Source organism: Balearica regulorum, chromosome 19 (genome assembly GCF_011004875.1).
Source record: "Balearica regulorum gibbericeps isolate bBalReg1 chromosome 19, bBalReg1.pri, whole genome shotgun sequence".
NCBI lineage: Eukaryota > Metazoa > Chordata > Aves > Gruiformes > Gruidae > Balearica > Balearica regulorum.
The window spans coordinates 8156053-8169842 of NC_046202.1; the positions used below are offsets into that span (position 1 = coordinate 8156053).

The 13790-nt window shown below is 39.8% G+C and overlaps 1 protein-coding gene across 13 annotated transcripts in view; it reads right to left on the minus strand.

The window, feature by feature from the left end:
- Positions 1-13790, minus strand: part of CUX1 (cut like homeobox 1) — a 278791-nt gene that overhangs the window by 164310 nt on the left and 100691 nt on the right. For all 13 annotated transcript variants that reach the window (XM_075771601.1, XM_075771597.1, XM_075771595.1 and 10 more), the window contains exon 3: positions 2676-2723. In XM_075771601.1, the coding sequence (XP_075627716.1) occupies positions 2676-2723 (48 nt within the window). The remainder of the gene's footprint in view (positions 1-2675; positions 2724-13790) is intronic.

Here is a 13790-nt window from a genome sequence, read left to right on the forward strand (position 1 = left end):
TTAACCTCTCTCCAAGTCACGTCAGGCTCGCCGAGGGTACAGTTCAAGGATAGTTTAAGTCAACCTGAGCTGGCACAGTTGCACTCCTCCTGCCCTTGGCTTTGCTCTCCTGGCCTCTCCCCTGCCCAGCAGGAGCCTGCAGTGAGCTGCTTCAGTAAACCAACCTGGCAGAAAACTAAGCCAGCAAAAAAAGGGGAAGAAAAAAGAAAACTTTGTGCTCACCACAGGATCACATGAGCAAAAGTGCTGAGGCAAGGCAGGAGGTGGGGAGCCAGTTCTGAGGTAGGCAGGAACACAGCAATATCCATGTAAAGCTACTTAAATACCTTTGCTCGTTAGGGAACTGTCTGTCCCTTCTGATCTTCTGGCCCTCCCTAGTGCCTAGAGCCCTGTGGAGTACAGTCATCCCACATGGGATTTGCCAAAGCCCGCTTCCCTTCTGAGGTGGAATCGTAATTTAATATTACTCGGACGTGCAAAAAGCACCTACTTAGTTCTGTCATTAGGGATCAAGAGAAGGATGGGGCAATAGCAGTAGGGGTGGAGATAGAAGTCAGAAGCAAAAACATGGTGGAAAGAGTAAATGGAGAAGCTGCATCATGCGAGAATCTTTTTTCCTAGCTTCCGTATGAGAAACCGGTGAGAAGAAGGTGGTGCTCCAAAGTTCAATAATACCATCCACGATGCCCCTACGTAGGTGTGAACCAGAGCACTCCCTGCTGCTCGAGGACGCGCTCTCTCCAGCAGAAGGGACTCTAGAAAACATCTATTTTCACTACTTGTCTGCTTACCTCTGTTTTATTTACTTATTTACTTTATTTACTTACTCATGATCGCTCATAAAGGCAGCCTTAACAATAAACAGAGATCGAATCTATATACTGAACAATAAAATATAACTCAACAGAACAGGCTAATATTCTTGGTATCTTGATTTGTCTCCAAAACAAGATACAGTAATTACATCTATAATCAAATACCACAGTTCACAGTTTAATGTTCTGCATTTATGTAGTCAATCATGATTAGTTCAGGTTTTCTTAGGTTTCTAAAACCCTGTCTAGATTAGGGAGAGTGGAATCACTGGCTAAGAGATTCAGCAGCACAATCTTGTAAGGTATTCGTGCTTCATTTATCTAAGAGGGGACTTCTACCAACAAATTTTACTCTTGTAATTCGTGAGGTTGAATTTATACCAACATAAACTTCACTTTTACATTAGTGAAGCAAAACTACAGAAGAGGAGTGTGTGTGAGCCATACCAAGGTAACAGTGAGCTGTCTCCAATAGGCAAGGTCTAATGGGAGAATCTTCCTTCGCTGTAGCCAAATTTGGATTTATGATTCTTACTTGATCCTCAGACATTTCCTTCATTAAAGAACAGTGCTGAAAGCACACATACACTTTTCAGTCCGTTCACTGCAAGCTTGAAACTAAAGTGAAAAGGTTTTAAGAGCACTGCAATCCACTTGGAGCAATTTTAAAGTGTAAATTTCCATTGGCAGACTCACACAAGTCATTCTTTGTTGTCCACAAATTACTATTAGATATATCAAGGACAAAGATGTCCTGTTTATTTATTTATTTCTAGCAATACTTGGGAGATTTGAGTTGTAAAATAAAAAATATCATACTGCTTTAAAATGAGGAATTATTGCCTATTTGGGATACATATTTAGCAGGACATACAAGCAATCAGAAATGCAACTCTCGTTACAGATAACAGGAGGGCACCTAATTCCCTCTGTGGAATTCTGAAAACATGTTCCTGAATTTCTCTGGGCTCTGATGGGAACTGCAACAGCATAAAATCAGCCAACAACTTACAGACTGAGAAAGTAAAAAGCGTTGTTGTTTTAACACAGATAACTTCAAGAGCAGAGCTCTACAACATGTAACAGAGTGTGAGTTAAAGCCTCAATCTACCACCCCACGCAGGCACTGATCTTTGTAAGGAGAAATATAATTTGCAGACTTCATACACGGCATTTTCCTAGAGGCAGTACAACAGCTCCCATCTGGCCTAAGCACTCACGTGAAGTGAGCGTTTCAGTGCTGTCCACAGCTAAAATGTAGAATTCTGTAATTGGCCCAGCTGCCTTTTGCTATAGAAATTCTTCAAAATAACAACAGTTGGCTTTTAAACTTGTGATCACTCTAATCATGTGCTTCTCAGTGGAGTGGTGTGAAGAGAAATCAAAGAAAGAGCCAGCAGCAGAGCTGTTAACGCTTTCTGTTGGTTTTCCAACAAACACCTGCCAACTTAAGGTTTTCCATCGAGCCCTCTAGAATACAATGTTTTACAGCTGAAAAGGTTTACAGTGAAAACTACTTCTAGTATCTTCATATTTTTGTATACATACATTACACTGCATTCATTAAGCGTTCAAACCGTCAGTCACTGAGGCATAGCGAGTTAGCTTGTGCCGCCTGAGTCACTGCAGCAATAGGCTCAGGTATGCTGAAGGCAAAGTGATTTGACCAGTTTAGCTTGTCCAGCACAAATCCAGCGTATCACACACACATCCTGCACGCAGCAAAACGCAGAGGGCTGAACCCCTGCAGTGCTCTTTGCTCAAGGGCTCTGTACCCACCCGGCCACACATAAAGACTGCCAGCGTGCCAGACTCATGTGAAGCAATATCGAAAGCACCATGAGAAGCATAAGCTCTTACCTCTCCCTGGAAACTCTTCAGTAATGGAGCTACCTGTTTGCGCAGGTCCTACAAGACAGAAGCAAGATATTTCATCAGAAAAATTTGAAAGGACAAGTCATTGTCAAGTTTTTCCTAACACTATTTTCAGTTCTGAAATGCTACTTAAATCCTGATCACATTTTATGGGAGCTTTGATTAAAGTAAAAGTATACCTACAATTCATTTTGAACAGGTCTGCATTTCCATTTTGACATATACCTGTATCTGTTGCAAACAGTATTAATTAACAAAAATGTAGTGATGTTGGGTAAGCACTGAACGCCTTCAATCTCAATTCAGCTGAAACACTAATGCGATTAGAAGTAAATGCCTCTATCTACCTAAACAGCAGCTACACCTCTGAACTTATGCCAAAGAAATTTCCACAAATGGAAGCTAGGCTTAAAGGAAGATGACTTGGGACCATCATTTCAACTAAGAGTGTTGCCATTTTGTAAAAGGTCTATTTCATTTATTATTTTCTCAAGAGTGAGAAATTAGCCATCAGAGAACTGGAGATAGCCACATTGAAGAAGACAGTATTATTTGTTGGTTTCTGTAGAACTCCAAATTTCTTCAGAATTACAACACACAGTGCTACAAAATTCATTACAATACTGTCCATAGAATCACCATAAAAGTTTATAGTATATTTTTACTTAGCAACCAAGATAATGTAGGACAACAGAGGTATATCTACCTTGCATAAAATTCTCAGTGGCTCCACTTTTAAGCTGTTTGGGTCTAATTCACTTACAAATTCTCAGAATTCTCATTATGTGCATGCCTGAAGAATAAAATCCTGTAACTCTGCAGAGGACACTGTGTTACTGGTGCACAGCCAGGAAGCTGGACTCCCTATTTTTGCTGTGCTATTCCACTGAGGAGGCACAAGCAGCAACTTCATAGTACGCTTACAGCTAGAAGTAAATCTGGAAGAGATGTAAGGCAGTAACGTGACGCTGCATCATTTAGGAGGGCAGCACTGATGTGGGTTACCCAGGAAGGAGGTGGATTTTCCATCCTTGGAGGTTTCCAAGGCACAGCTGACCCACAGTGAGGGTGTTAAGACCCACTTTTAGGGCCAGGTGAGATCTAGTCAGCCTCTGGACGTTCCCTCCAACCAAGAGTCCTGTGATGCTCTGAGAATACTGCTCACAACCGGGACAGTCACCAAACGCAGAAGTAACCATGAAACCTTCCCAGCTTCACACAGGCCACAGTCCCTTAGCTATCCTGAACCTCATGCAAGAGGTCGTAAAGGGGTCTTTGAAGTATTTTCTCTCTATAAAAAGAATCTGGTGAAGCCTTGGGCCTTTTGGAAAAGAAGGTGGCCTTAAAAAGTTGGGAAATTCTCTTTTCCAGTGCATTTAACTTTTACATCTAGAGTCACGCAACATATTGGACATTAAACCACTCACCAAAACACCCTCAGCCCCGGATTTAATCTGATTTTCCTGAAGGAAAAGTAGGCTTTTGAGAGAAGTGATTTTTGTCATTTAAATGACAAGTCATGCAGAGAGTCGGAGTATCAGGAGTTCTCCCACTCCCTGAGAAATGGCTTAGGGGGCCAAACGCAAATGAAGCTATCAGAGACAAATGATCAGCCAAATTTCCTTTCTTACATGGTTATTGCACTAACATACAGTTAATCCCTATCAAGTTAAGGATAATGTTGCAGCTTTATAAGCTCCCTTTTCGGCACCAAACCAAACAATGCTTCTGTTCTTAGACCAAGTCAAATCACCTAAATGCTTGCTCATATTTTCTGCTGGTTTAGGACAGAAAAAGGGTAGATACTGTCCTTGTATAGTATCACAAACATCTACAAATTACACCTCTACCAAAGCAAACTGGCAGGTTGAGCAGCTTTTCCCCAATTCCCGACTACCCTGGGAGACCAGAGGGCTGTGCACGTTTTATAACACGTTTTCTTTGTAACCTGATGATTATGACATTGAAGAAAGTAACAATAACCATCGATAGCAAAATACATGGCCACATTCAGGGCCAAAATCTGGCACGGTAAGTTTTAATGCACAGTGAAATTACAGAGACATTAGATTTACAGTCAGGATACTGGCACCCTTTATAAAATCAGGAAAACTTACACTATCCAAGAAAAGCAACAATTCTTGAAATAAAAATCCCAGCTGGTAGGAAATCATTGTGTTTAGGGCTTCTGTCCCTGGTATTGTCTCTGAATTTACTGACTAGTTTGGTACCAGCCAGCAAACTGATGTCAAAACTGAAAGCAGAAATACAGGCGATCTAATTCCAGACCAGCCCCAGGTCTCTTGCTTGCACAGCTCTCAAGAGCAAGGCATTATTCCCACTGCCTAGGCACACAGCGTGAGCATCAGAAATCACCCTAGGTACATCAGCAGATGACAAAGCTCCACAGCAGCATTCAGTGAAATAAAGCGCGGCCAGCTCTGGAGGCAGGAGAACGTAAGCCCTGCTCCTCTCTGTGTGCGTGGCGAGCTCTAGCCAAGAGCCTGCTGTTGAACTGCATCGTCTGACACATACTAACTTTTGAAAGACAGGATCTGCAGCACTTTTTATTTCATGATATAAACTATGTCAGGACTTTGCCTTCATATTCATCTTTAATAATGAGATATGTTGGTGGTGGTTGTTTATAGCAGAGAAAAGAGGGAGAAAAGCAGGGTGGGGGGGTGGAAAAAATAGAAGTGGCATCCCAAAGCCAAGAAAACAGTTGGTCAAGCTGTCAAAGAGAGAGAAAAGCTTTCAAGTACAAAATCTGATTCCCACACGTCCTTCATTTAGCAAATTCAGGATGCTAAACACTCATCCCAGCAATCAAAACGTTACCAAGCAAAATTCATGGCATAATGGGAAAACATGTTGTGCTTGATTTAGACAGCAGCTTTTGTTGGTGGTAAAACTGTTTTAAAAACATTTCATGATAGAGGAGAACGCAGCTCAAAGTGATTCAGTCCCACTGGCAAGCAATCGGTTATACCACAGTAATCAATCTGGGACAATCCTGGGACACACCGATCATTACAGCACACAGTTTAACAGGGTAGAATGCTCTGACAACTTAAAATCTTGGCAATAACTTGAAATCTGTTGCAGCTGAACAACAGAGACAGAGCATCCCACTTCCATTATCTTCACCAAGCAAACAGTCTAAGAAAAGTAACTGCAAGAATTTGCTCCAGTATTTTAAATGCAACCAAATATGCCATGCAGGTAAGTGGGTAAGTGGCACACACTATAACAAAAGCCATAAACACCTTCTTCTTCACACCATTTTGTGTTTTCTCTCCTCTCTTCCTCCTCCCTCTTAGAAAGAATTTATAGGCTACTTTTATAATTCCTTCCTTGGCTAAACAGCACCAAAACTTTAGAAAGCTCACAACAAAAGGAAAGTAAAAATAAACAGACAGAAGTCAGGAATACATATGCCTCGAGCCACCAGCTAAAACTCTGCTGGTGAGATTTATTTTTGGCAGTTTGGAAAAATTCCTCATCAGACTTTGTCTCAAAATACTACACTAACATCAAATAGAATTTTACCTTCTTTGCACTAAACTGAACAGAAAGAAGGACATTCAGTTCAGACCCGGGGGAATCTGTAATGTTGGTTAGCAAGGACACCATATGATTTATTATCTGTTTAAAGTGTAGTGGCCTTTACTGCCTGGACTGTGATCAAAACAGGAAAAGCAACCAAGTCCAGCACTCGCATACAGCTAGCAAATCATTCCGATCAAGCAGAACAGCTAAAAAGGGTTCATGCAATTGAACAGTAAAACAAATGATAATTTATCAACACAAATGCATTGAAATATTCGAGTACTCCTATACAATCACATTATTAGCCTATTTTTCCGTGCCATCTAAATGTGTGCATTCTCTCTCTCTCTCTGGATGATTTATCAGGGTAGAGCAGTTTTCTGAAAAAGGCTCTATCACAGACAAACTCAATATCTGAAGTAGAGACTATGAATTAGGATGCTGTATCATTATCTGAATCAAATCTGATAGCTGAAAGCTAATATAGCATTTTCCCTTTACAAGAGTATAAACAACGAGTTTATATTTTGATCAAGTAGCTACACAGTGAAATCTGAATCCACATAATTTTTAACTCCCTTTCCATTCTCATTAAAAATAACTCTATGGAAAATAAACTGAGAATAAATCTACGCCCAGTAAAAAACAGGGCAATGAATGCATCTTTCTGACAACTAAACTACATTATTTATCTATTGCTATCTTAATACACTGTGTACAGTACAAAGGACATATCAATGGTCAGGCTACCAGTGTTGTACTTGTAATTTACGTGAGGTCTGAAGCTACACGGCACCTTCTGATCTCCTTGCAGACTGCTCTATCTCATTTACCTCCAAACTGCTTATCTCTAAATGTCACAACAAGAGCCCTATGACCCTGGTTTGATAAAGTGGTCCAGCAAGGCTAAGCTTGACCTATACACCTTTATCATCCACAGAAGTATTGGGCTCTTGTAAAATCAAACAAAACAAAAAACTGGGAAAATGTTCTATCGTATGCCTCCTGCGCCACATTTCCTATGATTTGTTCTACATATCGTCTACTCGAGACACGCATTGGCTGCTGAATGTCACTATGTCTGGCAGAGAAATCATAATGAGAAGCAGCCCACTTGTATCAGCATCGGTGACATCATTAGTTCAGCTGTCACAACCTATTTTTGAGCTGCCTTATCACCAGCGAGATGCTATGGCTTTCCTGCCATCTTACCCTTTCGCGTTTCCTTCCTTGTTAGCCCACACGTAATAAGGAACTAACAAGTGGCCCTGCGCTCAAAATTGGCAGGGCTGAACATCGTGACTCCAGATACTTTCTTATGAGAACTTACAAAAAGAAGAGGAAAAAAAAAAAAGAAAGAAAAAAACAACCCAGAACAAAACCCAATATATATTGACTGTGCGGGATGATATTTGTCAGTTCAATCAACATCTAAAGAAGCAATAGCACAGCCTGAAGAGGAACTCTCGTGTTAAAAACTGGCAGCCAGGTTTAAGCCCCTCTTTCAATAGGCAGCGTGCTGGTACGACGGATACGTGTTTCTTGCGACTGGGAGGATGCCTATCTGTCCACCCTCACGGGCAGGGCTCCACACACTTTGTCCACACAGCTATTATCTCGATAATGTTGTTGAGCTTCTCTTTCATATAAATATAGCTGAAAGAGGGAGAGCTAAAAAGCAGCCAAGCATGAAGGCTTTGGGAAGAACACTGGCATCACCTTCCAAGGTGTGTTTGATTATTATATACTTCAAGGACACGACTTGTCACTGTGAAGCACAAAAATCAGCAAGTTAACTGTAATAAGTAGTAAGCAGTTGTGCTGGTTAATTAGAGAGCCAGCAAGCATATATGCTTCACCCTGCCATGGGTAAATCAGTGAACAAGTTGGGATCACTCAATCAGACACTCACCTACCAATACAGAAGTTTAAAATATTATTTCTTTGCACCCACAATTATGAAAAAATCCGGAACATGCACTTTTTCCACCAGAGATCCTGGGCACATGATTGAAGGCGTACTAAGGGAAACATTGAAGTCTTTATGTTTAATTAGTTCCAGCAAGCTTCACTTTGCTTTGCTCTAAAAGATGAAACTGAAATCCCAGATAGTTGTCCAAACAGGTACTATACAATAGCTTAGATGACTTATTTAATTCCTAAAATATAAGGCAAATTAAATCATATGAGCAAACAATTTATTGCTCAATTTACACTACGATTTAATGAGATATAAAACCTCTTATTGCTTAAGGCTGCTGAAGTATTTACTTGAAATCCGATCATTGAAGAATCATGATGTTATCAATTTTCTATGATACTTTTAGTTATTTTAATACACTAACATGCCAGTATTTTCTCTGTACAAAAAAAAAAAAATCTGAAGTTACATTTATAGATATGTTTCAGCCTAGCACAATGATAAATAAAAAAATCTTGATTTACAGTAGCAAAATGTACACCACAGTACTTTCTGAAATATTTCAGCTCACAGATCTTGTGCAAATTCCATTAGCTTTAATTATTTATTAGCAGTAGATTTAGATTACTGTTCTTGACCTATTTTTCAGTGTATGGACCCACCCAGCAAGAAGTGAAAAAATATTCCATTTGTGAAAGGCTGATTTAGTGAGAGCAGACTTTAGCTTAAAGTAGAATATTAAGCAAAAACACATGCATTGTAATTCAGGGGAGAAGCTTGCACTTCAGAAAGGTTACCAAGCGGGGCATAACCAGCCTACAGAATAAACACTAAAAGAGATTCGTTGAAGAGAGATGAAATTTTTGCTGTTTAACCACCTCAGACCATTTTGCAAAATTGCAGGCACATGACAATCCCACAAGGAAGTGAGCCTCCACAACAGACATACAGAGAAGTTTCAAGACTTTCTTTGTGGAAATACCCTTGTTTCTACCATACTCTGTAGACCACGTGCGTCCTAATAAGCCCCGGGGAAACAAGTCTAGAGCGAGTAAGCATTTTGGGGCTGGTCCTGTGGTCCCTTTCCCCGGCAAGGAGGCAAACCGTGCTCTTCCCTGGCATGAGAAAAATGGAGCATCTGTGAAAGCGTCGACTTGCCACGTTGCCTTGGGTTGGGACTGGCACTTTACTTTCAATGGAACTACTCACTTGCGCGAGTCTTAATGGAATCCTCTTATAGCTTCTTCCAAGTTAAAATAAACAAAAAGCTAACAAGTTTACTCTGTGCCTATGCAGCAACGTATAAACAGACTGGTTACCTTCACAACTGTTTAAAAAATCGACTGTGTGAAAGAATTGTTGCACCCATATATATACACACACACACATATACAATATATAATAGAAAAAGAATTTTTTTAACAAACTTTACAAACTAATTTAGTGAACTATGCTTTTTAGAATCATGTTAAAACCTTGCTGTCATTTATAAAACAGTAAGTTAACATTGGCTAGAAAAGACATTGAACAGAAACAATTCAGAACTTAAAAACTAGAGTTGCTAGGAAACAAAAAAATTAATTCAAACAAAAATGATTCAGGTAGAGCTTTGGAAGGAGCTAATTCTAACAAAATGAAAGTCTGGTCAGTAAAATTCCAGTATGGGGAAAAAAAAAACCCAACAGGATGACTTATTTAACAGCTCACCAATACATGCAGAAAATTGAGCATCATTTTTAACAAACATATTAATTTTAAAGGCTACATACCAGCTAATGGCCCCGTGGACAATTTTCCTCCTGCTAACAGTTTGTCCTGCTATCTTGTTAACCCCTGCAGTCCCTGCTGAAGGCTGCAGGCAACACCAAAAATGCCACGACAAACCCTTGTCGTGGGAAAACCCACACGTCCGTATCATCCCAGGTCAGTGAAACTACTTATTTATGTAATGAAAAACCATTTGATTAGCCAAATATAGTTCAGAATCTCTGACGCGCGCTGTTCTTGCCAGCAGGATAACCACGTGTCAGCGACGCCTAGGAATGCCCGTTCTTAGGGCTTAGGCCAGCATCTCTGCATATGCAAAAGATAATTACCTGGTCCTGACCTTTATTAAGTACCTGCAGATTTTAGAAGATGAGTACACCTGTCCAACAAAACTGAAAGCAAACTGACTGCTCAATAGTGCATCCCAATGAACAGCCTCACCTACGATTGTGAAGTTTTAACCGGAACCATTCTGTCCTACAAACTCAGGTTGTTCGATGAGCTCTCTGCCCCTGCAATTGAGGTTTCCAATGAAAAAGATCCTTAACACTCCTCCCAGATCGCATCCCGGAGGATCTCTTTCTCCATCCACTACATCGCTCTCATTTTCCACTTTGAAAGTCTACAGAGTTCACAATGCTTCCCTGATTATTCAGAATTACAGCCTGCAGAACAGAGGTTTCTCTTCAATGTAAAATCGGGAACTTCTGAAAAAAAGGTAATTATTATGAGTCTTAAAAAATTAACGTGTCTAATGAGAAGCTAATGACATGGGCCATGACTCTGCAGAAAATGCATTTAAGTACTGTGGTCCAATTAACACCACCAGTTCAAACACAGACTAATGCTTCACATGGTGGATTTAAAAAGCAGAATAATGTGAAACCATAATTGCACCTGTAATTTTCCATATTCCCTCCACCACAAGCAGAGCTGTGTCTGAATCAGTGTGCACTCTACTTCAGTGCTCAGTCTCGCCTTCTTCGATGATGAAATTAGAACCCTGGGTCCTGCCACGCTCATGAGATTTGGGTTTCTCCTCAGTCTCAAGGAAAATATGGGTAGGACTATTCAGAAATAATTAATTTCAATGTACAGTTTTATTTAGGAAAAGTGAGAGTACTAAATAACATTATTGGTTTAAAACCTGTTATTGGTCAATTGGAAAGATTTCCAAAATACAAGCATCTTGGTTTAAAGACAGGTTGTTTCCAAGAAGAATAATTCTGTGTTAAATACTATAATAAGGAACAGGCTTCATCCTCACAGATCCTTACAGACTGTATGTAAATGGGGGGAGTGGGGGGGAGTGGGGGGGGTGGGTAGAAGGAGAGCAGTCTGTGCATTGCTGAGACATCAGATATTGCAAAATTGTTTTCCCTACTTATCTTTTAAAGAGAGGTTAAAAATCTAGCTGTGAACAGACCGTATATTAATCATACTCTGACATACCCGCATGTAAGAACACAGGTGTATTTACTGATTTATATCATTACAGTCAGCCTTCTTCTATGATTCCAATGCAAGAACATCCAATACTAAGCAATCCTCTAATAATCTTTTTATAAGATTCGCTCGCTTAATCTTGATCCTGACCGTTCGGTTTCATTCAAAAGCCAGTTCCTCCTACAGAAAACAAGTTGTTTCATGAGGGTCAGAGCAAAAAGCCTGCTGTCCTGCAAATCCACATCCTACGTTTGCTAAAACTCTCGCGACCGTCATCTTTGCTATGTTTACATTCTTTGCAGCCTCTTCTAGGCAAGGAGTCTGGCTAGTCACCTGCTGTGGCTCAGGAGTTATCGTGCCTTTAGCGGGTATTGCCCTTTAAATGAAGCTACAGTGATAGCTTCGGATTCCTACAAAGATGAGAAATTCGAAGGAAGAAAAAAAAAATACACTGACAACCTCAAAAACATCAGGATATAGACCCAAAGGGTTTACTACATCTAATTTAACATACCTGGTAAAAACACCTCAAAATTAATATAACTGTCATCCTCCTGACCTACATAAAAAAATACAGCACAGATCTTTTCACGTTGCTTCAGTAAGTGAAGTAATTCAGAGAAAACAAACTTTTTCTGCCTTTACGCTTCCTGGCAAAATTCCTACCGAAACACACTCAGGCCTATAATGCATATGCTTTGGTAGTACACAGTAGATATAAATGAATCATCAAGAAGAAAGCAAACAAAATCTCACTGCAGATGTATCCAACACGTTTACTGTTTGTTAGTTGAACCTAAGAAATAAAAAACCCACATAAAGTGCTTTTGAGCAGCAGCATCTTCTCACAATTGTAATATATAGTCTCAGCTGGGACTAATTCCCAAATTCATATGCTGAACTGTGAACTGTTCCGACATATTGGGGGGGGGGGGTGGGGGGGGGGGGGGGGTGGGGGGGCAAAGGCGAGGAAGAGATAAAAAGACCAGGAAAAGAAACCAGAGGATTGAAGATTAAAAAAGGACAGAGAGAAAGGTGCACTTTTTTTCCAGTGTTAAAGGCACGCAAGCCTAGCGCTGAATCACAATGAACTCAATAGCAGATTAAAATGAGACATACTTGTATAATAATAAATCAACAGAATTAATACAAGCTTATCTTCTACTAACTTAGAAGGGGGAGGTGACAAATTGCACTTAAGGAAAAATAGTTTTACTGTTGCTAGCATAAGCTGAGCGTCTATATGAAACTGCTAAATTTAGAAAGCCAGCTTTTGATGATAGCAACGGAAATTAATTCAAGTTTTTTGTGGGTTTTGTGTGTGTGTTTTTTTCTTTTAAAGAGCTCTAGAATGTTAGTCATCTTCTTGAAACTCTTACCAAAAGCAGAGACTTCATAATGCACTATCCTGCCTGCCTACTCCTCCTACTCTTCCCCCTTAAAAAGGCAGAATTGCTCCTTTGGGCTACAGCAGTTGAGGAACTTAACGCAGTTTAACAAATTCCCTATCTTTTGGCTGGAGCTGTTTGGCTCTGACAGATGAATCAGAGAAGTCCATAAACGTCTGGAGGATTTGAGCAGACTTTTTCTTGTATGACTATATATGGCAACTACAGATCAAGTTATCTACAATCATTTTAACCTAAGCTTCAAACTTTTTACCTTATTTCTATCTTTGTGGCAAACTTCCTTGATCTGCAATACCTCTAAATTTGACATAAACTGTCAACTACTTTTCTCAAAAGCATTTTCCCACTCTTTACAAGACGGCAAAAATACTTGAATTAAGATACTCTTAAGAAAAAGCAACTTTTGTTAACAACTTCTGCTTCTCAGAAATACATTTCTATATACGAGTGAATCAGAATGATATGCTGTGAAGCTCACATTTTCATTTACACTATTCTACTATTATCGAAGACATGCACCTTGCCAGACAGCAGATGTCTTCCATTACTGCTTACCTGAAATATCAATTAACACCAAGCGTCATGAGAAGTCCAGCACAAACTGGTAAAAGAAGTGAAATCCACTCTCAAAAAAAAAGAGGGGAGGTAAAAACTTACTAACTGATGCAGGGACTTATAAACGAATTCCAACAATGTCTGCAACACCCTTTAATCCAGAAAAAATACTCTATTTTAACTTCTTGCAATCACCACCTTTTATATAAATGATCACTTTTACAAGGTGCTTAAATACATCAAAAACAATAGTATGTGATACAATATTGAGGGCTTCTTTTAGCTGGATCAAAAAACTTCTCTGTGTATCCAAAGTAAAGGGTATGCCAAGTTCAGGTGACTTCTTTAAGCTAAATATTCCTAAACACACCTCAAAATGGACATTGAGTGCCACTGAGGGCTCAAAATGGATAAGATTACAGCTCCTCAAACCCAGGAGTGAAACCTGGG